This window comes from Cibotium barometz, chromosome 38 (assembly GCF_041138505.1).
Source record: "Cibotium barometz isolate CiBa-2024 chromosome 38, ASM4113850v1, whole genome shotgun sequence".
NCBI lineage: Eukaryota > Viridiplantae > Streptophyta > Polypodiopsida > Cyatheales > Cibotiaceae > Cibotium > Cibotium barometz.
In genome coordinates, this window is record NC_141083.1 from 42,441,384 (window position 1) to 42,464,540 (window position 23,157).

The following is a 23,157-nucleotide window of genomic DNA, read 5'->3' on the forward strand; positions in this document are numbered from 1 at the left end:
TGGTATAAAAGGAAAAAAAAAAGAGAGACGAGCACCCTAGAAACTAATGGTATATATATATATAAGAACCTTCGAGGACGCGCTCTCGGCACGCGCTCTCGCTAGGTATAAATAGGGTAATTTAGCACAGAACAGGCGTCTTTGTTCAACCCACAAGCTTCTTTTTTTGCCCCTGCCCACAGCTTCTTTGATCAACCCACAGCTTCTTTGATCTTCCGTCGCCATGGCCGCTGCAGTGCACGGAGGCCACCACCATCACCATGACTCGGCACATGAGCAGGAAACCATGATCGTCTGCAGATTCTGGCTGCAGGGCAGGTGTACCCGCAACCCCTGCAGGTTTTCCCATGCCCTACCGGCTAACTCAGAGCGGAAGCCTTCTTCCAATCTCACCTGGCACAGGAGGCCGATATCGAAGCCCTGCTCGTTCTATTTGCGTGGCAGCCCCTGCCCCAAGGGCGACCAGAGTTGCTGCAAGTTCTTGCATGCACACACGGAAGGCGCAGCTGCCCTCTTCACCGAGTTGGAAGGCCACAGCAAAGGGTGTTCTTTGACGGGCATAGTCCTCCCTCAAGGCTCCAACACCCTCTTCACCGGGGGCCGAGACCGGAAGGTAAAGGTGTGGGATTGCGAGTCCGGCCGATGCATCCAGGCCATCCCTTTAGAGGGAGAGGTTGGGTGCCTCTTCAGCAATCCCGAATGTCTGTTTGTCGGGATTCCCAACGAGGTCCAGGTCTGGAATCTGAAGACCCAAGAGCAACAGAAGCTTTGCGCCGCTCCCGCCGGCCAGGTCCGCGCTTTGGCTGCTGCCGATGACATGCTGTTTGCCGGGACTGACTGCGGTGTCATCCTAGTATGGAGGTTCGACTCCCAAGCACACTCCTTGGTTCCAGCTGCTTCGCTATCCTCGGGCGCCCACTCTGGGCCCGTGCACACCCTCCAGCCCTACATGTTGTCCGACAGAAAACTCTTGTTCTCGGGCTCAGCTGACGGGAGCATCCGGCTCTGGGACCTCACTACCGGCCATTGCCTACACACTCTCCTTGACGCCCACACAGGCCCTGTCACTGGCCTACTCTCTTGGAACCAGTTTCTCCTCTCGGCCTCTGTCGATGGCACGCTCAACATTTGGCAGCAAGAAGGTGCCCAGTTGGATCTTCACTACACCCACACCCCTCCCAAGACTGCGACTGGCCATGCAGATACAGAAGCCCCTGAGCTAATTGCATTATCCGGATTTGTGAGCGAGGACGGCATACCTATCTTGATGTGTTCCTACGCAGGTGAGAACAATGTTGTTCGAGTGTACGAGCTGCCCTCCTTCACAGAGAGGGCCGTCCTCTTCTCACCCGAGCCCATCCAGTCCCTCGAGACCGGGCCCAGTGGGCTGGCTTTCTCAGGAGACCGTGCTGGAAGGCTCAAGGTGTGGCAGATGGGGGTACCCAAGCAGCAGCAGCATCATTGAGCATCCTCTGTCTGTGGGGTCTCCAATGCATGGGAGACAAAGAGTGATTACTCGCCAATGCGTTCTGTGAAAAGGAAAAGATTGTAAATGCTCTCCCACCTTCTCCAATGCATGGCAAATTGATACTCCCCAAAATTTTCGGTGCAAAACCCAAAGAAAACAAGATTTGTAATTGAGTCTCCCCAATGCTTGCTGTGCATGGGAGCTGAATGAAATAAAAACACATCACCACCTTTGTCTTTTATTTCTGCGTTTCATAATTGAGTTTCTCTAGCATTAAAAACTCTGTAATTTTCTCCATTGTTGATCAATCAAGGAGTTGCTAATGCAATGCCTGAGGAAGCTGAAGCAGTTATCAGAATTTAAAGTGTAAGAATGTGGGGGCTGTGTGTGTATCAAGGTCTGGATTCAACAGGTTTAATGAACCTTGACATTCCTGTTCTGATGCTCATGTCTTTCTCTGTTGGTAGCACCCTTTGAGAATGCACAGCAAGTGCCACACGTGTTTATTTGTTTTACTGTGATAAGAGCGTCATGGAACGAGACATCTCTGCAGATTGAAAAGGATGCCTTCGGAAGCACTACGAGTCTACGTTCACTGGAAAGGCTTTGCATTCAATGTCTTAGATGTATGAGGAGTTCTGATCTGTGGTATGGCATTTGCAAAGCCATTGGAGAAGCCGTGAAGAGCAGCACTCTGTCATCACGGCTGGGAATAGCATCTATCAAGCACAGCCAAGGGGAAAGATAGATGAATTGATGCAAGTGTAAGGCACAAAGCTGGTGTTTAATGGCCCTTTTGGCATGTGGCACCCTTGTCGATATGGTATCATTCTCCTTTGTGTCTTGATGGGGCAGTGTTATACATACTGACATTAATGCTTGCAAAATGGATTAAGTCATTGCAGAATCTCGGACAAGAGATTGTTCATGAATGTATGCCTGGCTTCAAGAGGCGATCGGGCACTTGGGCAGCTAAAATGCCATGGATGACTTAGGAACAGTTGGGCACTCCAGGAAGTCCCCAAATGCCAATGGGTTTAGAGCAGTTAGGCTCTCGAAAATCCCAATGCATGAATTGTCATGCCCATGTCTACAATCTCCCAAAATGTAATGTGGATGCCTTCAAAGAGCAACACTGTACAAAGTCCCCAGGAAATACCATGCGGCTTTTCCTACACAAGAATTGGATTATTGCAAAAATGCCATGCTCATGTGTTAGAGCAACAGTAGTTCAAAACCTCCATGAAGTGGTATACCGATATTTTTAAGCAAATTGGTTTGCCTTTTTGGAGGATGGCTTGGTGAAAGCTTTATGCCAGAGCTTGGTTAAGCGTGCATTTGTTTTCCACTTCTTGCATAGTTTGGCACGTCTTTTTACTTGCAGATAGATTATCAGATAGAGAGCTTGAACAAGGCCACGGTAAAAATTCTTTGGGTTTATTGTCAAGAGCATTTGGGAGGAGTTTTTGCCATTGGTAGAGGATGCCATCAATAATGCAGTCTAAGTTTTTACAAAGAAGAATTCTTTTGAGGTGGCATATGCTAGTCCTTTTGTTAACATTGTAACCGAAGCACTTAATACTTCCAAAGGTCATTATGGTGCAGGTCAGGTGGTCCAAGATCTAGATTAGATGCCATGATAGGTCTAAGATGTTACATGGTTGGATGCCATGTGGAACAAGAAAGTGCGGGACCTCGAGTGGAAATTGGTCCCATGTGAGCCCAATCTGGGACAAGTCGGCCAGGATTCCATTCTACGCATCCAAGGTCAGGTGTGCATTGTCCTGCACATGATCTCCCTTTGCAACCGGACACCAGGCGTCTGTAGGAAAAGCATGTAGTTTGCATGTAGGACGGGGCCAGCCCTTAGGGCTACCCCAAGAAGGGGATGTTGCATCGCTTGAATGGGCATGGGGTAGGCCTTGTGCCACCCGAAGGGGCCAACAAGGCCCTAGGTGCTGCCCACCAGTCCATAGAGAGCCTGGGCAGGCAGCCGACAGGTCTTAGAGACCTTGCCCAGCCAAGTGGCCAGGCAATAGAGGCTGTCCCACAGCCATGCGCAGGCTGGGACATCAGCCTGGACAGCAGCCATTGTGAGAATGATGGCATAAGATAACATTTTATTGCATTTGACCAAGTCGTGGGGCTTTCATCGGGCATGCCGACCAACCAATGAGTAGTGTTTGTGGGTATAAATACCCCAAGCAGAATTCAGTCCAATCATCTCATATTTCACAAAGGGTTGCAGCAACCTAAGGGGCAGGACAGCCAAGGGGAGTGCTACAACAAAGGTGAAAGGTGCAGGTCAAGAATAGATCTTTAGATCTATAGATTTGGGTTATTGTACATCATTCTAATACACCATTCATGGTGGAGGCCCTACAGAGGATATACGGGACCCAATATTGTGTCCTTTTCTCCCTCCCCTCTCTCTCTCTCTCTCTCTCTCTCTCTCTCTCTCTCTATTTTTGCACATCTCTCTCTATATTGTGCATTATCTTCGTCGCGACCGATTGCTGAATTCTGAGCATTGAATTTACCAATTCTTCCACCGAATTTCCTCATGTTACATTGGTATTAGAGCCTTCTTCAAATGTGAAGACAAAAAAAAAAGAGATTTTTTTTCTTGCATGTGTGATTGGTTTCAAGACGTCACGGACCACCTTGACTCTTGCCCCTAGAAGGATTGTTGGTTTTTAGTCTCTGGAAGCCTCCGAAAAATCTCCCATACACATAGTGGATGGTCAGATTGTGTTCTAGAAAGGAAGTGCATTTTCCACTATGGCGAGCCTTGACAAAGAGAGAGAATGATGAGCTTCGGAACAAAGAGCACCCGACAGTCCTTCAAGGGTGGTAGATATGAGTGTGCATGAGATGTTTCGGACTATGATGCGAGCACTCGTAGACCAGAGCACCAAATTGAAAGAGAAGAAGGTGCAGATCTTGGCCTTGGAAAAAAGAACCCGTTTTCTAGCCCTTTTTCTCCATCTCCTCCTTTCTCTCCTTCTGTTTCCTAGACCTCGATAGCAAAGTCTCTACCAGATGACCCTTTTGAAGGGTTATGACCATAGTCGAGTTCGACGCTTGAGTTGCAGATGTGAGCAATGGAGATTCGATTGATAGAGGATTGTGTGGCAACATCCCATACTGTTGTACAAGACGACGCCAGGTGACGCGTGAAGCATAAAAGATTTCTTGTGGCTTTAGACGACGCAAGAGCGACACCAACAGCTTCCTCGAGTCATCCTCCCTAGAGGATGAACTTCAGCAAGTATAATGATAAACTGGACCCCACAATCCTTTATTCTTGGTTGCATCGATTTGAAGTTTATTTTTCTGCAGTTAGAAAGAATGATAAACTGGACCCCACAACCCTTTATTCTTGGTTGCATCGATTTGAAGTTTATTTTTCTGCAGTTAGAAAGAATGATACTGATAGAGTGATCTTGGCTAGTTGGTATTTGGAAGGTAAGGCTATTCGTTGGTGGACCTAGTGGGCTCATGCCCACACCAGATTAAGTATGGTAGCTTATGTTTGGTCAAGTTTTTCCTCGATCATAAGTGGTGGTTTCTATTGCCCTATTACCTTGGGCAATGTGAAGATGCGTTTAGGGGGGTGCGTCAAAGCGCGCAACCAGTCCTGCAATATGTCAATAAAATTTCAAACCTTCTTTTGCAATTCTTTTATGGCCTTGATACGCAAATCCAGTGGAAAGTGCACATGTTTAGGCCAGCCACCTTCGAAGATGCAGTCTTGCTTGTGCAGAGAGTGCTGAAATGAAGTGTAATGGCAAAAAGCCCAAGACTTCCCAACCTTCCACTCCCAAGACCCGCCACCCCGCAAGGGAAAAAGGCCAGAACTAGACGAGGTCTTTCCCAGGACAGAGCATGGGAGCCTATGGCTCCAAGACATTAGGGAGAAAATGGACTATAAAATGGGTTCTTTACTAATCAAAAAATTAGTGCTAATCAAGATATCCACCAATGGGAAGGAAGGGGGGGGACGAGTGCACATTCTATCCACTAGCTTTAGCTATAAAATATAGGGTAGTTATTATATTTCTTAGCCTTGTCCCTCTATCTTCCACCTCTCTCTAGAGGTCACACCAAAGTTCAAGGCAAGGGTCAAATCTCCTTTTTGAAATGACATGGGTCAACATTTTTAAATAAAAAGTGCAACTCGGCCACAAAAAAACCTAAAAATTTAAAATTTTGGTTTTCCCTCCAAAAAAGTGTTTTTACTTCAAAAAAGGCTACCTAATCATATTCTATGGTAGGAAACCCATTTTTCAAGCTCATTTCAGCTCTCTAAGCTCTTAATATCTCTCTAATCCTCTTCCACAAGCTTTTTTAATCTTCTATTATTGCATAATCATCTCTAAAGCTATTGTACTCTCCCTAATCTCATCTTGCTCTCTCTTGCTCACCCATAGCAAACTTTAATCTTCTATTTCTTCATAATATTCTATTTCTTTAATCATTTCTTAAGCTATTGTGCCCTCTCTTTTCCTCACTCTTCTTCACCCATACATCTCATTATGCCTACCTCTAGTAAGAGACCAAGTGATTCCATCTTTGAATACCTTCTCTGCAACACTACAGATGATAAAGGTGAGTGGATCGGGCATCCATTTAGGGTAAAAGATTGGGCTTATATGCAACCAAGTGCCACAGGTCCACATTGAATTCTTGACCGTGGTGTTTTGGAACACCATTGGAAGGAAAGGATTCTTCATTTCAAGAAGGATAAGAATGGAGAAATCAAGGTAATAATACAACATGTCTACATGGCTGTAGACATGTATCTTCCTCCTTCCATGGAGAGGAATAGGCTCCCTTGCAACTGTAAGTATATGGTTGTAATTTTATTTGAAAATGGCTTGTTTTGTTTTACTAATTATGGTATGTGGGTTGCAGACATTTTTCCATTAAGCTATATTGAAGAACAACCTTTGAGAAGCCTCACTGGTGTGTTTAGTGCTTTTCATAGTACAATAGGTGAGGTAATGTTTCTAGGTGAGAATCATAGAGCCCTCTTCAACAAAAATATATTCGTTTACACACACTCTTACAAAGTCCCTTCTCGGCCTATAGAATATGGTAGCCTTGAGGAGATCCTTATGGACTCTTTACATAGTGTAGAGTGGCCAGTTTTGGAGTGTTAATGCTTTCAAAAACAAGATGTATTCTGACATACACTCCTCCTTATTGAGATTCAAGCTCGATGTCAGTGTGTACCAACTATGCTATGTGCTGGCATGTTAGGTAGGAGCATGTGTGAGACATAAATGACCGCGTCCAACTGGTCATAGGGTGTGGACATTAGCTAGGGTTAGTAGTCTGTGGACACAACTCATAGTGTGTCTTGTGTATTATGGATTATGGCTTTATGTATTGTGTGAGAAGAGAGATGGCTTCCCTCTATGATTAGGGTTTGCAATATACATTAGGGTTTGCTCCTGTGTGTGTGTCTCCTCTCCCTCTACCTGTTTTTCATCATGGTATCAGAGCCTGGTGCTCTCTATTAGGGTTTATGAGTGAGTGAGAGAAGAGGGAGAAGAAGCTGTGAAGCTTGCCATTGATGTTGTGAAGCTTGGAGCACACCGATTTCTATCAGATCTGAGTGCTTGGCCTACCGGGTAAGGTCTACTAAACACCCTTGAGCGGATTGCAGGTGATTCAAGCACGAACAAAGCAAATTAGGGTTGCCCAAAGCAAAAGAAAATTCTGGTTTTTTGCAAGCTTTCCATTGGAGCTTGGAAGCGGTGATGTATGGTGAAAATAGATGCAAATCTGGCAAAGAAACATATAACAAGGATGAATGTATTGGCAACTCATGTGCAAGCCCTACACTGATGTTGGAGTAAATATGATGCATTTGAGTGATTGAAAATTACTGGTTTTGAAGCTCTCACAAAACAGAGAAAAAGAGCCACTTGGTGGATAAAATTAACCCTAGTTTTTTGCAAAAATCAATCAATTGATGGATTGTACACTTGCCTTGGTGTGTTAGGCAAACATATATGCTATCAATTATCACTATAATCAGCCAAATTTTCCTCAGGAGCAGGCGGCGCAAATATACAGCAAAAACAGAGTATTTTTCATTGACTTTTGATAAGTGGAGGCCAAATTCCACTTGTGTGGGTCATTAAATCCAAAATTGGCTTAGCAATTGGGTGATACACAAACTCAAGGAGGTTGCTACATGATTGGTTTGAGCAATTATGATCTATGGAGCTGGAAATGAGCTAATTAAACAGGCTGTCTACTGTGTTCAGTGAAACAAAGTGTGATTAATCGACTAATTACTCTCTCATCTTAAACAATTCTTTCAATTCTTTTTACATGGAGTTAGTGGACATCATTGCTAAGGTAATAAATGCTTGGTCTCTCAATTTGGACAAGCATTGAAGAAATTAGAGCAATTTTACTACTGGCTTTACTGGTTTTTCTCAAAACAGAGAAGGGGGTTTGACAAAATTGGTATGTACACACATAGGATGGTGTTGATATGCAACATTGAGCTTGTTTAGGTGTCAATGCAAGTTATCCACACTTGATTGAACCACTACATTACAATTTGGAGCCTTGGAAAGCGTGCCAAAATAGGGTACCTTGGACTGCGTAAGCTAGTTCATTTTGGATGCAATCAGTTTGATTTTCTACATCAAAAGTGAAGTTCATTGTGTACTTTGGAGTATCTGGAACACTTATTGGAGTGTGGTTGAGCTGAGTAAGGCTCGTTTACAGATTTGGACGTGTGCGAAAGGTGCATTTGCATTGAGAAAATATGTCGGACAATCCAATACAAATTGTGGGTGAAAAATTGGATAGGAAGAACTTCCAGGTATGGAAGTATAGGATTAAAAGTTTTCTGAAGGGAAAAGGTTTTTGGAATCTTATTACAGGTGCAGAGCCAGAGCCGGAACTACCCCGACAACCTACACAGCAACAGGTTATAGCTCATAAGCAATGGTCAGAAAGAGCATACAAAGTTTTGCATTATCTCTGTATATCTATTTCGGATGCTATACTCATACATATACATGATGCTGAGAATCCCAATGATTCATGGGATACATTGGTAAAGCTGTTTGATATAGACACCAGTGCTCGTAAGTCTCAGTTTGCGAACAGATTCATAATGTGAAACGGAATAGAAGGAGCATCTATGATTATGTACAAGAGATAAAGAAGTATGCAGATGCATTGGCAACAATCAATGCCCCCATGCTTGATGATGATTTGGTAGATATTACCTTGCGTGGTCTTGGCAAGGAGTATAAGTCTTTTGATACATCCATCTCGGTTCGGAGTACAGATTTACCAGATTTTGATGAGTTGGTTTCACTCTTGCTTGTTGAGGAAATCAAACTCAGTGACTCCTTTCATGATGCATCTACTAGCCATGATGATAATGGCAGAAATCAGGTTTTCTACTCACAGAGGATTTAGAGGCACGGAGAGATTTGCATCACGTGGCCGTGGTAATGGTCGTGGATGGCAGGACAGGTCACCACAACAGAATTTTCAGCCTACATATGGTGCTATGATGGCAGTGCAAATCACTTGTTTGCCATGAAACATGTTGTGGGATCTATAATGACAAATGCTGAAAGTGATGACACTTTGACTCTCGAACATCAAACCATATGACTTGTCATGGTGAATGGTTTGAGCATATGAAGCCTATGGATGTGAAAGGCTATGTGGAGACAGGAGATGATACCCAACATGCCATTACACCTGTTGGAAGAAGTGTACCATTGGTTATGCACAATGGTGAAACAAAATCTATGGCAGATGTCTTGTATGTGCCTTCTATTACTAAAAGTTTGGCCTCAATTGGTCAAATGGTGGAACAGGGATTACAGGTTCGTTTCAACGAGCATGGTTGCTTCGTTGAGGATTTCAAAAATGAATGTAGAGTCATTGCCAAAGGCAAGAAAGAAGGCAGGTTATTTAAGCTGGATGCTGGGATTCCTGAGTTGAAATCAGCCATGTTCTCTAAAAGCCGAAATGTGGTACAGGACATTGACATGTGGCATAAGAGGATTGGACATGTGTATATACAAAGGTTAAAGAACATGCAGGCAAGAGGCATTGTTAGTGGGCTGCCTAGATTCAAGTATGATGGGAATATGCATGTTTATGATACCTGTCAGTTTGGAAAGCAGGCAAGGTTGCCATTTCCTAGAGAAGGCAACATGAGTAGCAGGCTACTTGAGATAGTTCATAGCGATGTATGGGGTCCTGCACAAAATCCATCCATTAAAGGCAGTTTATATTATGTGACATTCATTGATGATTTTAGCAAAATGACTTGGATTTACTTTCTCAGAGAGAAAAGTGAAGTGTTGGGAAAGTTTATGGATTTCAAAGCTTTTGTAGAGAAGCAATATGGCTCTTGGATAAAATGTTTGAGGACAGATGGAGGTGGTGAATACACCTCACATGCTTTTGAACATTTCTTGAGAAAGCATGGCATAAGAAGACAGTTAACTTGCAGGTATACGCCTCAGCAAAATGGTGTTGCTGAGAGAAAGAATAGAGTCATTTGTGAAGTGGCCAGGGCAATGCTCAATGAAAAGAGCATGCCAGATTATTACTGGGCAGAAGCATGTGCCACTGCAGTGTATATACTCAATAAGACACCAACAGCAGCCATACATGGAAGTACGCCAGAGATGCAGCTTACAAGTTTTAGGCCAGACATTGGACACCTCAAAGTGTTTGGTTGCATAGCTTATGTACATGTGCCTGACAAGAGAAGGAGAAAGTTGGATCCTAAGGTAGAAAAGTGTGTGTTTGTTGGATATGCACACGATCGTAAGGCATATAAATGTTACAATCCACAAACTAGGCAAGTGGTTATCTCACGAGATGTGTTTGATGAACTTGCTAGTTGGTACAAAGCAAAGGATGAGGGTGTCATTGATTCACTTGATGCTGATGTGCATGTGAACTTGCCACAAGCAAGTTCTATTTCTTTGTTTGGGCCAGCAGAGTCTGAGAGTAGCACTATACGTCCATGGTCAGGACGCTTAAGGCATGAGAGTGTGAGCACTGGGAGTAGTGCTGTGGATAAAGGAAAGAAGAAGGTTGAAGGAATTGGAATTACAGGTTATGAGTCATCAAGTTCAGAGAGTTTGGATGAGGAACTTGGCATACCTGTTTTATGCACACCTGTGGTGCAAGGCAGGATAGATATGTGCCTCCACATGCTAGAGTGACAGGTGTTCAGAGTGATTCGCATGCATTGCGTAGATCCCAAAGGGTCAGATATCAAGTTTGACAGGTTGACATATCGTGATTTTGCTATGCATTACGCATATATGACCTCTTTGGTGAAGCATGTGGAACCTACATGCTATACAGAAGCTATTGGGAAGCATGTATGGGAGAAGGCAATGGATGTTGAGATGGACGCATTGGTTGAAACATGGGATTTGGTTGCATTACCACAGAACAAAAATGTCATTGGTTGCGAATGGGTTTACAAAGTGAAATGCAAGTCAGATGGTTCCATTGAATACCATAAAGCGAGATTGTTAGCTAAGGGTTATGCACAAACCCAAGGCTTGGACTATGATGAAACATTTAGTCCAGCAGCAAAGATGGGAACAGTGAGAGTAGTCATTGCTATGGCTGCAGCAAATGGTTGGGAAATGCATCAAATGGATGTGAAAAAAAAGCAAAAAAACCCCCAACCTGACAGTGCAACTTTTGCTCAGACATGCTGTTTAGCTTGGGGCTTTTTTTCTTTTCTAGGCCTTCAAATGATACATGCTTGCAATGTATGATATAGATAGTTCTCAAAATATGCTTCCAATGTTAGCATCAGGGACAGTGTAACATTTTACCATTTTACTTTGAGCTCTAGGTGATGTCAAGCCCAGTGTGAAGGCACCACATTTTCCATTTTATCGGTAGCTCATCATGAGAAAAAGGTATTTATCTATGGTGCACATTAATCAAACTCTCTCCTTCCATGTGTAAGAACTCTCTCATCATGTAAAAGGGTATCTTTTATGATCTTAATACTACTTTGTAGGACACTATATATCTTTAATTTTAAGCACCTAGTTTATAGCAAGGCCTATATGAATGCTTATACATGACAATTGAAGGCTAGAAAATGCAAAAGGAGCCCCAACCTGAACAGGGTAACTTTTTCCCAGACAGGCTTGTTGTATGCGCAAAAGTCACCCTGTTCAGGTTGGGGCTATTTTTGTATTTGGTGGCCTCTAATTGTCATGTACAAGCATTCACATACACATACACATACACATACACATAGGCCTTGCTATCAATTAGAGCTGGGTGTTGGCTAAATCAGACAAAACTACACACTCATTGTAGTCAGAGAGGAAAGGGGGGGACATCATGGGAAGTTGACCCAAATTAATCACTACTAATACCACATAATAAACATTCATGCAATCCAGTGTTATCGACAATGGCTCTCTCTCTCTCTCTCTCTCTCTCTCTCTAGATGCACCATCAGATGAAGTAGATGAGAAGGCATTTCATCAAGCACTATTGGAAGCACTCCACTATAAATGGCAATCATCAGAAAAAAGGGCTAAATTTGAATATTATGGCTCACACATCAACCCAAACTATTGGGTCACATACTCAAGTGAAGAAGACAATGCTCAGAAATACATAAGCATGCCTATTTCCGCCAATGCAAGGAGAGGTCTTGCACTTATCCGGACTAGGTCACACACACACTCGAGATTGAAAAAGGAGCATGGAGAAATATCCCAAAAGAGAAAAGACTATGCAAAGTATGCACTTTGGGAGCAGTGGAGACGGAGGAACATGTCCTTTTAACATGCCCACAATATGACCACATAAGAAAGGACTTTAGTACCATTCTAGAAGGATATCATGACTTGGTGGATCTGCTCACACATGCCAAGCTTGCTGCTGTAGGCATTTATATCACCAAGATTCTTAAACATCATGGCTACCTTACAGCACAATGCGACCATACGACAAGCTCCTTATCACTCCCATGAAGGGAGAAGGCTTTGTATTTCCCTCCAATGAAGGGAGGAGGCTTTGTTTTTTGTTTCTTACAGCTTTGTAATAATTTCGTGGAGGTCCCATGGGCCGTTTATTGGCTCCCAAAGGACGATAATACATTCTTCTTCTTCTTCTTCTTCTTCTTCTCTCTCTCTCTCTCTCTCTCTCTCTCTCTCTCTCTCTCTCTCTCTCATATCATGGCAAGATAGGACAGAACTATACACCCATTGTCGTTAGAGAGGACAGGGGATATCATGGGAAGTTGGCCCAAATTAATCACTATACCACAAACTAAACATGCATGCAATTTAGTGTTATCCACAATGGCTCTCTCTCTCTCTCTCTCTCTCTCTCTCTCTCTCTCTCTCTCTCTCTCTCTCTCATATCATGGAAACTTACATTATTCAAACTTTATGTATAGAAAAGCCCACTTGTATTAATAAAAAGGAGTTACATTGATTGTCTTTAACAAAGTAGTAGTGTTGAACATAGTATCTACAATAATTTTCTAGGCTAACTCATAATGTTCTTGAGACGCCTAGCTACAATCTTGCGCCTCTTCTTGCTAAGTGGAAGGGTCCCCAACAATATGGCATTGACGACCCAATCTGGGTCCTTTTGACCAATACTCTCCGCAAATGCAGCGTCTGCGAGCACTTTAGAAGCGTAACCCCCTTGGAAAAGGCAGCGTACATTGCAGCCTTGTTGATGAGCACTATCTTGTCAGCGTTTCTTGGAATCGTTGAGAAGCATGCATAGGACCTTGCTAAGTACTTTGAGGGATAACATGTAGAAGCTTGCTAAGTACTTTGAGGGATAACATGTAGAAGCTTACCATGGGGGGGATGAATGCATTGTGCACCACAACAAGGTGTTGAGGTGCAATACGACCCATGTAATGGGTTGGCCCATGTAATGGGCCAACCCAGCATCTCTTCCAAAACCCTCGCATGTGCCACCTTTACATTGAGCCCAAGCAGCTACAGAGACTATATGCTGCACACAAGAAAGAGGATTAGTGGAATTCTAGTAGTATTATCAATTATATTTATTAGATTTATACATAATTTATCTTACCGTGTGTTTGAAATCAGAGCCAATCACCTCAGGCTTGCAAACGTCAATGGAGGACTTGTGTTCCTCCAACGACACTAATGTAGCATCCTCAGACTCTCTGGTTAGCGGCGGGCAATTGTTCCTGAGCTTTTCTAAACTCCTCCTCAGTCTCACAAGGCTTTGATCAGCCTCTGCAATTGTTGATTTTAGGATCATCACCGACTCATGCACACCACCCTACACTAGAAAAAGCCCTTGTTGCAAAGCCTCCGAGCCCTTGTTGTCGATGGGAAATTCATCATTCACAGCTAACAAGGAGAGGCACTCGGCTCTTGGTTGAGCTTGTAGACCTTTTCTAGGTCATGTAAAAAGAGGAATTCCTCCCCTTCAATCACCACAGAGCTGAGCTTACTAAGCTCAAGCTCCGACATCTCATGTGTAACCTCCTTTCCCTTGCCCACTACATGTGGTACATCTAGGGTACCCTCTATAGGACCCTCCTCCACCTCTTCTCCACCCTTTGTTGTTGTGATTGAGGAACTTGCCTCTCGAGAGTATGGCACCAATGCCTTTGACGAGGATGCTTCACCAGATTGAGGTGCCTCAATTTGGAGGAGGAGATCTTTGGCAATAACGGCCTCAACATGCTGGTTTAGGATCCTCCTCCTTACCTTGTACCATGCCTCCAATTGAGACATCCTCCACCTCTACCTCTTCATCAGAGTCTTGCTCACCACAAAGGTATATGAAGGTGGCAACCCAAGAGAGGAAATCAAAGCCAATCTTGCCCCTACGAGAAGTGCAAGCATATCCTCCTTGGTGATCCGCTTGTAGTGACCATCAAGGAGCACAATATCTTGGATTTTTTGCAACCTCATGAGGGCATTCGGGTCATTCTTGTTGATATATCGTAGGAGATTGCATGGCAACCAATCACCGTCCTCCTATGGTAGCTTGATAGTCCAGGGCCTTATGTACTCCTCCATGTAGTCAAGAGTACCTCTGTAGTCCTCTTCTGCCAAGAGGATGCTCGTTCCAAAGTCAATCTCGTGGGAGAAGATAAAGAAAAGTTCCTCTCTGTCCAGGCCATTCGGTCCTCTTCAAGAACTCGAGAAACCTCTCGTATGCCATGTTTGGGTCCATGCTGGAAGGGAGTGACGAATGCTAGAAATGGAGTGATGAGTGCTGAAAGAGAGAGGAACTTCAAAACAAAGTGTTAGAAAATGAGAGAGGTCCTATATTTATAGACTGCAAAATTAAACATTGGGAATTTCATACTATAACATAAGTGACCAATAAATAACCCCAAATTTATATAAAGATATAAATTAAATTGACAAGGCATAACACAAGTGGTCATTCACAAGGAACCATCATTTTATAATAGGTTTGATACAAAACCATCTTAATTACAAAAAAAAAAAGACAAATAGCCCCTCGACGACTTGCGACTTGTGCTTGCGACACTAATTCTGAAGTTGAAATTTGCATCCACTATTACTCCAATCTTTGCAAACCTTTAAGCTCTTCTCCAAACGTCTTCCAATCTAAACAAGGAAACACAACTGTAATAAATAAAACAACATATTCAAAAAACACAAAGCTCACCTTTCGTCGGCCAATCTTGATGCTTGCTTCTTAGACATCTTGAAATCCCAGAATGAGCAAATGCTCTCGAACATCTCCTAAGCTCCATTCATTACTTGCATTCACCACCTCAATTGAACCATCAGGAAGAGTCACAAATAAATCTATGGGTGTATCCACACCCTCACTTGATTGCAGGAATCCACTCCCCATTCTTCTTCATCCATCGTTCATAGAAGAATCAAATGGATAAGCTCGACGAGTCTTCAAGTATCGAAAGGTCACACTTGAAGGCACCACTTTACACGAGTAGACGTCACGTTTGTGTAACCCCTCCACAATATTCCATCTAATACCCAAGACAGTGTCAATTTGTTCAATTTGCAATTTCTTGCAAATGAACATTGTTGGGGTGGGTTGTGGAGAAAGCTTAGAGAACATAAATACAAAAAGATGGATTATTGGGGCACACCATCCAAGCCCCATAGACTTAGAGGCCTTAGAGAATTTTAAGGAAGAGTGTATGTCAGAATACATCTTGTTTTTGAAAGCATTAACACTCCGGAACTGGCCACTCTACATTATGTAAAGAGTCCATAAGGATCTCCTCAAGGCTACCATATTCTGTAGGCCGAGAAGGGACTTTGTAAGAGTGTATGTAAAAGAATATATTTTTGTTGAAGAGGGCTCTATGATTCTCACCTGGAAACATTACCTCACCTATTGTACTATGAAAAAAACTAAACACACCAGTGAGGCTTCTCAAAGGTTGTTCTTTAATATAGCTTAATGGGAAAATGTCTGCTACCCACATACCATAATTAGTAAAACAAAACAAGCCATTTTCAAATAAAATTACAACCATATACTTACAGTTGCAAGGGAGCCTATTCCTCTCCATGGAAGGAGGAAGATACATGTCTACAACCATGTAGACATGTTGTATTATTGCCTTGATTTCTCCATTCTTATCCTTCTTGAAATAAAGAATCATTTCCTTCCAATGGTGTTCCAAAACACCACGGTTAAGAACTCAATGTAGACCTATGGCACTTGGTTGCATATAAGCCCAATCTTTCACCCTAAATGGATGCCCGATCCACTCACCTTTATCATTTGTAGTGTTGTACAGAAGGTATTCAAAGATGGAATCACTTGGTCTCTTACTAGAGGTAGGCATAATGAGATGTATGGGTGAAGAAGAGTGAGGAAAAGAGAGGGCACAATAGCTTAAGAAATGATTAAAGAAATAGAAGATTATGAAGAAATAGAAGATTAAAGTTTGCTATGGGTGAGCAAGAGAGAGAAAGATGAGATTAGGGAGAGTACAATAGCTTTAGAGATGATTATGCAATTATAGAAGATTAAAGAAGCTTGTGGAAGAGGATTAGAGAGATTAAGAGCTTAGAGAGCTGAAATGAGCTTGAAAAATGGGTTTCCCACCATAGAATATGATTAGGTAGCCTTTTTTTAAGTAAAAACACTTTTTTGGAGAGAAAACCAAAATTTTAAATTTTTAGGTTTTTTTTTGACCGAGTTGCACTTTTTTATTTAAAAATGTTGGCCCGTGTCATTTCAAAAAGGAGATTTGACCCTTGCCTTGAACTTTGGTGTGACCTCTAGAGAGAGGTGGAAGATAGGGGGACAAGGCTAAGAAATATAATTACTACCATATATTTTATAGCTAAAGCTAGTGGATAGAATGTGCACTCCCCCTCCCCTCCCCTTCCCATTGGTGGATATCTTGATTAGCACTAATTTTTTGATTAGTAAAGGACCCATTTTATAGTCCATTTTTTCCCTAATGTCTTGGAGCCATAGACTCCCATGCTCTGTCCTGGTTGGGGAAGACCTCGTCTAGCTATGGCCTTTTTCCCTTGCGGGGTGGCGGATGTCTTGGGAGTGGAAGGTTGGGAAGTCTTGGGCTTTTTGCCATTACACTTCATTTCAGCACTTTGCACAAGCGAGACTGCATCTTCGAAGGTGGCTGGCCTAAACATGTGCACTTTCCACTGGATTTGCGTGTCAAGGCCATAAAGGAATTGCAAAAATAGGTTTGAAATTTTATTGGCATACTGCAGGACCGGTTGCGCGCTTTGATGCACCCCCCTAAACGCGTCTTCACATTGCCCAAGGTAATAGGGCGATAGAAACCACCACTTAAGATCGAGGAAAAACTCGACCAAACATAAGCTACCATACTTAATTTGGTATGGACATGAGCCCACTAGGTCCACCAAACGAATAGCCTCACCTTCCAAATACCAACTAGCCAAGATCACTATATCAGTATCATTCTTTCTAACTGCAGCAAAATAAACTTCAAATCGATGCAACCAAGAATAAAGGGTTGTGGGGTCTAGTTTATCATTATACTTGCTGAAGTTCATCCTCTAGGGAGGATGACTCGAGGAAGCTGTTGGTGTCGCTCTTGCGTCTAAAGCCACAAGGAATCTTTTATGCTTCACGCGTCACCTGGCGTCGTCTTGTACAGTAGTATGGGATGTTGCCACACAATCTTCTATCAATCGAATCTCCATTGCTCACATCTGCAACTCAAGCGTCAGACTCGACTGTGGTCATAACCCTTCAAAAGGGTCATTTGGTAGAGACTCTGCTATCGAGGTCTAGGAAACAGAAGGAGAGAAAGGAGGAGACGGAGAAAAAGGGCTAGAAAACGGGTTCTTTCTTCCAGGGCCAAGATCTGCACCTTCTTCTCTTTCAATTTGGTGCTCTGGTCTACGAGTGCTCGCATCATAGTCTGGAACATCTCATGCACACTCATATCTACCACCCTTCAAGGACTGTCGGGTGCTCTTTGTTCCGAAGCTCATCATTCTCTCTCTTTGTCGAGGCTCGCCATAGTGGGAAATGCACTTCCTTTCTAGAACACAATCTAACCATCCACTGTCTGTATGGGAGATTTTTCGGAGGCTTCCAGAGACTAAAAACCAACAATCCTTCTAGGGGCAGGAGTCACACCGAAAGGGGTGGTCCGTGAAGTCTTGAAACCAATCACACATGCAAGAAAAAAAATCTCTTTTTTTTTTGTCTTCACATTTGAAGAAGGCTCTAATACCAATGTAACATGAGGAAACTCGGTGGAAGAATCGGTAAATTCAATGCTCAGAAATCAGTCGCGACAAAGATAATGCACAATATAGAGAGAGATGTGCAAAAATAGAGAGAGAGAGAGAGAGAGAGAGAGAGAGAGGAAGGAGAAAAGGACACAATATTGGGTCCCGTATATCCTCTGTAGGGCCTCCACCATGAATGGTGTATTTGCTTTATTAGAATGATGTACAATAACCCAAATCTATAGATCTAAAGATCTATTCTTGACCTGCACATTTCACCTTTGTTGTAGCACTCCCCTTGGCTGTCCTGCCCCTTGGGTTGCTGCAACCCTTTGTGAAATATGAGATGATTGGACTGAATTCTGCCTGGGGTATTTATACCCACAAACACTACTCATTTGGTTGATTCTACTGGGGTCGGCATGCCCGATGAAAGCCCCACGACTTGGTCAAATGCAATAAAATGTTATTTTATGCCATCATTCTCACAATGGCTGCATTGCGCATGCTCTGGCTGCTGTCCAGACTGATGTCCCAGCCTGCGCATGGCTGTGGGACAGCCTCTATTGCCTGGCCACTTGGTTGGGCAAGGTCTCTAAGACCTGTCGGCTGCCTGGCCAGGCCCCTTGGGCTGGCCGTCTACCTGCCCAGCCTCGCTATGGACTGGTGGGCAGCACCTAGGGCCTTGTTGGCCCCTTCAGGTGGCACAAGGCCTACACCATGCCCATTCAAGCGATGCAACATCCCCTTCTTGGGGTAGCCCTAAGGGCTGGCCCCATCCTACATGCAAACTACATGCTTTTCCTACAGACGCCTGGTGTCCGGCGGTTGCAAACCCAACACACAGATTATCTGCCATCATCCCAGAGGGAGACTCATGTGCAGGACAATGCACACCTGACCTTGGACGCGTAGAATGGAACCCTGGCCGACTTGTCCCAGATTGGGCTCACATAGGACCAATTTCCACTCGAGGTCCCGCACTTTCTTGTTCCACGTGGCATCCAACCATGTAACATCTTAGACCTATCATGGCATCTAATCTAGATCTTGGACCACCTGACCTGCACCATAATGACCTTTGGAAGTATTAAATGCTTCGGTCACAATGTTAACAAAAGGACTACCATATGCCACCTCAAAAGAGTTCTTCTTTGTAAAAACTTAAGACTGCATTATTGATGGCATCCTCTACCAATGGCAAAAACTCCTCCCAAATGCTCTTGACAATAAATCCAAAGAATTTTTACCATGGCCTTGTTCAAGCTCTCTATCTGATAATCTATCTGCAAGTAAAAAGACGTGCCAAACTATGCAAGAAGTGGAAAACAAATGCACGCTTAACCAAGCTCTGGCATAAAGCTTTCACCAAGCCATCCTCCAAAAAGGCAAACCAATTTGTTTAAAAATATCGGTATACCACTTCATGGAGGTTTTGAACTACTGTTGCTCTAACACATGAGCATGGAATTTTTGCAATAATCCAATTCTTCTGTAAGAAAAGCCGCATGGTATTTCCTGGGGACTTTGTACAGTGTTGCTCTTTGAAGGCATCCACATTACATTTTGGGAGATTGTAGACATGGGCATGACAATTCATGCATTGGGATTTTCGAGAGCCTAACTGCTCTAAACCCATTGGCATTTGGGGACTTCCTGGAGTGCCCAACTGTTCCTAAGTCATCCATGGCATTTTAGCTGCCCAAGTGCCTGATCGCCTCTTGAAGCCAGGCATACATTCATGAACAATCTCTTGTCCGAGATTCTGCAATGACTTAATCCATTTTGCAAGCATTAATGTCAGTATGTATAACACTGACCCATCAAGACACAAAGGAGAATGATACCATATCGACAAGGGTGCCACATGCCAAAAGGGCCATTAAACACCAGCTTTGTGCCTTACACTTGCATCAATTCATCTATCTTTCCCCTTGGCTGTGCTTGATAGATGCTATTCCCAGCCGTGATGACAGAGTGCTGCTCTTCACGGCTTCTCCAATGGCTTTGCAAATGCCATACCACAGATCAGAACTCCTCATACATCTAAGACATTGAATGCAAAGCCTTTCCAGTGAACGTAGACTCGTAGTGCTTCCGAAGGCATCCTTTTCAATCTGCAGAGATGTCTCGTTCCATGACGCTCTTATCACAGTAAAACAAATAAACACGTGTGGCACTTGCTGTGCATTCTCAAAGGGTGCTACCAACAGAGAAAGACATGAGCATCAGAACAGGAATGTCAAGGTTCATTAAACCTGTTGAATCCTGACCTTGATACACACACAGCCCCCACATTCTTACACTTTAAATTCTGATAACTGCTTCAGCTTCCTCAGGCATTGCATTAGCAACTCCTTGATTGATCAACAATGGAGAAAATTACAGAGTTTTTAATGCTAGAGAAACTCAATTATGAAACGCAGAAATAAAAGACAAAGGTGGTGATGTGTTTTTATTTCATTCAGCTCCCATGCACAGCAAGCATTGGGGAGACTCAATTACAAATCTTGTTTTCTTTGGGTTTTGCACCGAAAATTTTGGGGAGTATCAATTTGCCATGCATTGGAGAAGGTGGGAGAGCATTTACAATCTTTTCCTTTTCACAGAACGCATTGGCGAGTAATCACTCTTTGTCTCCCATGCATTGGAGACCCCACAGACAGAGGATGCTCAATGATGCTGCTGCTGCTTGGGTACCCCCATCTGCCACACCTTGAGCCTTCCAGCACGGTCTCCTGAGAAAGCCAGCCCACTGGGCCCGGTCTCGAGGGACTGGATGGGCTCGGGTGAGAAGAGGACGGCCCTCTCTGTGAAGGAGGGCAGCTCGTACACTCGAACAACATTGTTCTCACCTGCGTAGGAACACATCAAGATAGGTATGCCGTCCTCGCTCACAAATCCGGATAATGCAATTAGCTCAGGGGCTTCTGTATCTGCATGGCCAGTCGCAGTCTTGGGAGGGGTGTGGGTGTAGTGAAGATCCAACTGGGCACCTTCTTGCTGCCAAATGTTGAGCGTGCCATCGACAGAGGCCGAGAGGAGAAACTGGTTCCAAGAGAGTAGGCCAGTGACAGGGCCTGTGTGGGCGTCAAGGAGAGTGTGTAGGCAATGGCCGGTAGTGAGGTCCCAGAGCCGGATGCTCCCGTCAGCTGAGCCCGAGAACAAGAGTTTTCTGTCGGACAACATGTAGGGCTGGAGGGTGTGCACGGGCCCAGAGTGGGCGCCCGAGGATAGCGAAGCAGCTGGAACCAAGGAGTGTGCTTGGGAGTCGAACCTCCATACTAGGATGACACCGCAGTCAGTCCCGGCAAACAGCATGTCATCGGCAGCAGCCAAAGCGCGGACCTGGCCGGCGGGAGCGGCGCAAAGCTTCTGTTGCTCTTGGGTCTTCAGATTCCAGACCTGGACCTCGTTGGGAATCCCGACAAACAGACATTCGGGATTGCTGAAGAGGCACCCAACCTCTCCCTCTAAAGGGATGGCCTGGATGCATCGGCCGGACTCGCAATCCCACACCTTTACCTTCCGGTCTCGGCCCCCGGTGAAGAGGGTGTTGGAGCCTTGAGGGAGGACTATGCCCGTCAAAGAACACCCTTTGCTGTGGCCTTCCAACTCGGTGAAGAGGGCAGCTGCGCCTTCCGTGTGTGCATGCAAGAACTTGCAGCAACTCTGGTCGCCCTTGGGGCAGGGGCTGCCACGCAAATAGAACGAGCAGGGCTTCGATATCGGCCTCCTGTGCCAGGTGAGATTGGAAGAAGGCTTCCGCTCTGAGTTAGCCGGTAGGGCATGGGAAAACCTGCAGGGGTTGCGGGTACACCTGCCCTGCAGCCAGAATCTGCAGACGATCATGGTTTCCTGCTCATGTGCCGAGTCATGGTGATGGTGGTGGCCTCCGTGCACTGCAGCGGCCATGGCGACGGAAGATCAAAGAAGCTGTGGGTTGATCAAAGAAGCTGTGGGCAGGGGCAAAAAAAGAAGCTTGTGGGTTGAACAAAGACGCCTGTTCTGTGCTAAATTACCCTATTTATACCTAGCGAGAGCGCGTGCCGAGAGCGCGTCCTCGAAGGTTCTTATATATATATATACCATTAGTTTCTAGGGTGCTCGTCTCTCTTTTTTTTTTCCTTTTATACCAATAGTAAATATTTATATTAACCAGAAAAAGCCAGGTACACCAGTAAATCACTTAAATCTGAAAGTCACTCCTTTTCTCTTTTCACTTCATTTACAAGATTACAAAGTAAAGCCAGTCTCTCATCTTCTAACAAAAAACTAGACTCACCCCATGCAATTTGATACCCTAGTAATTAATATATGCAAGCTTCCATCATGGCCTTTGTGGTACACCCCCGCCCGTGGGGTTTGTTTTTTCTAAAATGTCACCTTTCTTAGACCATATTTTAACTGTGGACCTGGTCCCAACTGGATCCTCTATGAGTGTAACAAAGGTGTGGTCAATTTGTTTCTCCTTGTTGTGATACAACCTTCTGGTTCTAGGACCAAATCTAGGCAATCTAATTTTGCCTCCTTCGGTATCATGCACCCGCAAAAACGAGTCATGGGTAAGGAAAACCCCTAGTATGTTTGAGACTTCCCCAGAGTGAGGCATAAGTCAGGGGTTGCTCATCTGCAACTCCATTAGAAGCTGATCCAAACCCTCTTTCCACCTTTTACACAGTAGCTTACAAAAAGGGCCACTGCCTTTATCCTGTACCCCAACCAATTCAACTAGTTTTCTTACCATCATTGTCCAAGGTTCCTTCTGTATCAAGCATTTGGGAAGAAACAGAGCCACCCTTGCTAAAGAATGGGTGGGCATATGTAAGATACCATTATCCCCTTCCCCTTTTGGTACTGACAATCTGTCCCATGCTAACTGTGCACGAGTCCTTATGGAAATTTTGCTATTCCACCATAAAAAATCTCTGA

General features: G+C 44.1%; 2 protein-coding genes across 2 annotated transcripts; one reads left to right on the forward strand and one right to left on the reverse strand.

The window, feature by feature from the left end:
• The first annotated feature begins 223 nt into the window (after nucleotides 1–223).
• Nucleotides 224–1,465, forward strand: LOC147616740 (zinc finger CCCH domain-containing protein 17-like). Its single transcript, XM_086777193.1, has one exon. It carries the CDS (start codon nucleotides 224–226, stop codon nucleotides 1,463–1,465), a length of 1,242 nt encoding a protein of 413 aa, XP_086633319.1.
• A 19,433-nt stretch (nucleotides 1,466–20,898) lies between these two features.
• On the reverse strand, nucleotides 20,899–22,140 carry LOC147616741 (zinc finger CCCH domain-containing protein 17-like). Its single transcript, XM_086777194.1, has one exon. It carries the CDS (start codon nucleotides 22,138–22,140, stop codon nucleotides 20,899–20,901), a length of 1,242 nt encoding a protein of 413 aa, XP_086633320.1.
• Between the last annotated feature and the right edge of the window lie 1,017 nt (nucleotides 22,141–23,157).

Excerpts from the sequence above, each read along its gene's own strand:
- LOC147616741 (XM_086777194.1), bottom strand. The coding sequence starts at position 22,140 with ATGGCCGCTGCAGTGCACGGAGGCCACCACCATCACCATGACTCGGCA.
- LOC147616740 (XM_086777193.1), top strand. The coding sequence starts at position 224 with ATGGCCGCTGCAGTGCACGGAGGCCACCACCATCACCATGACTCGGCA.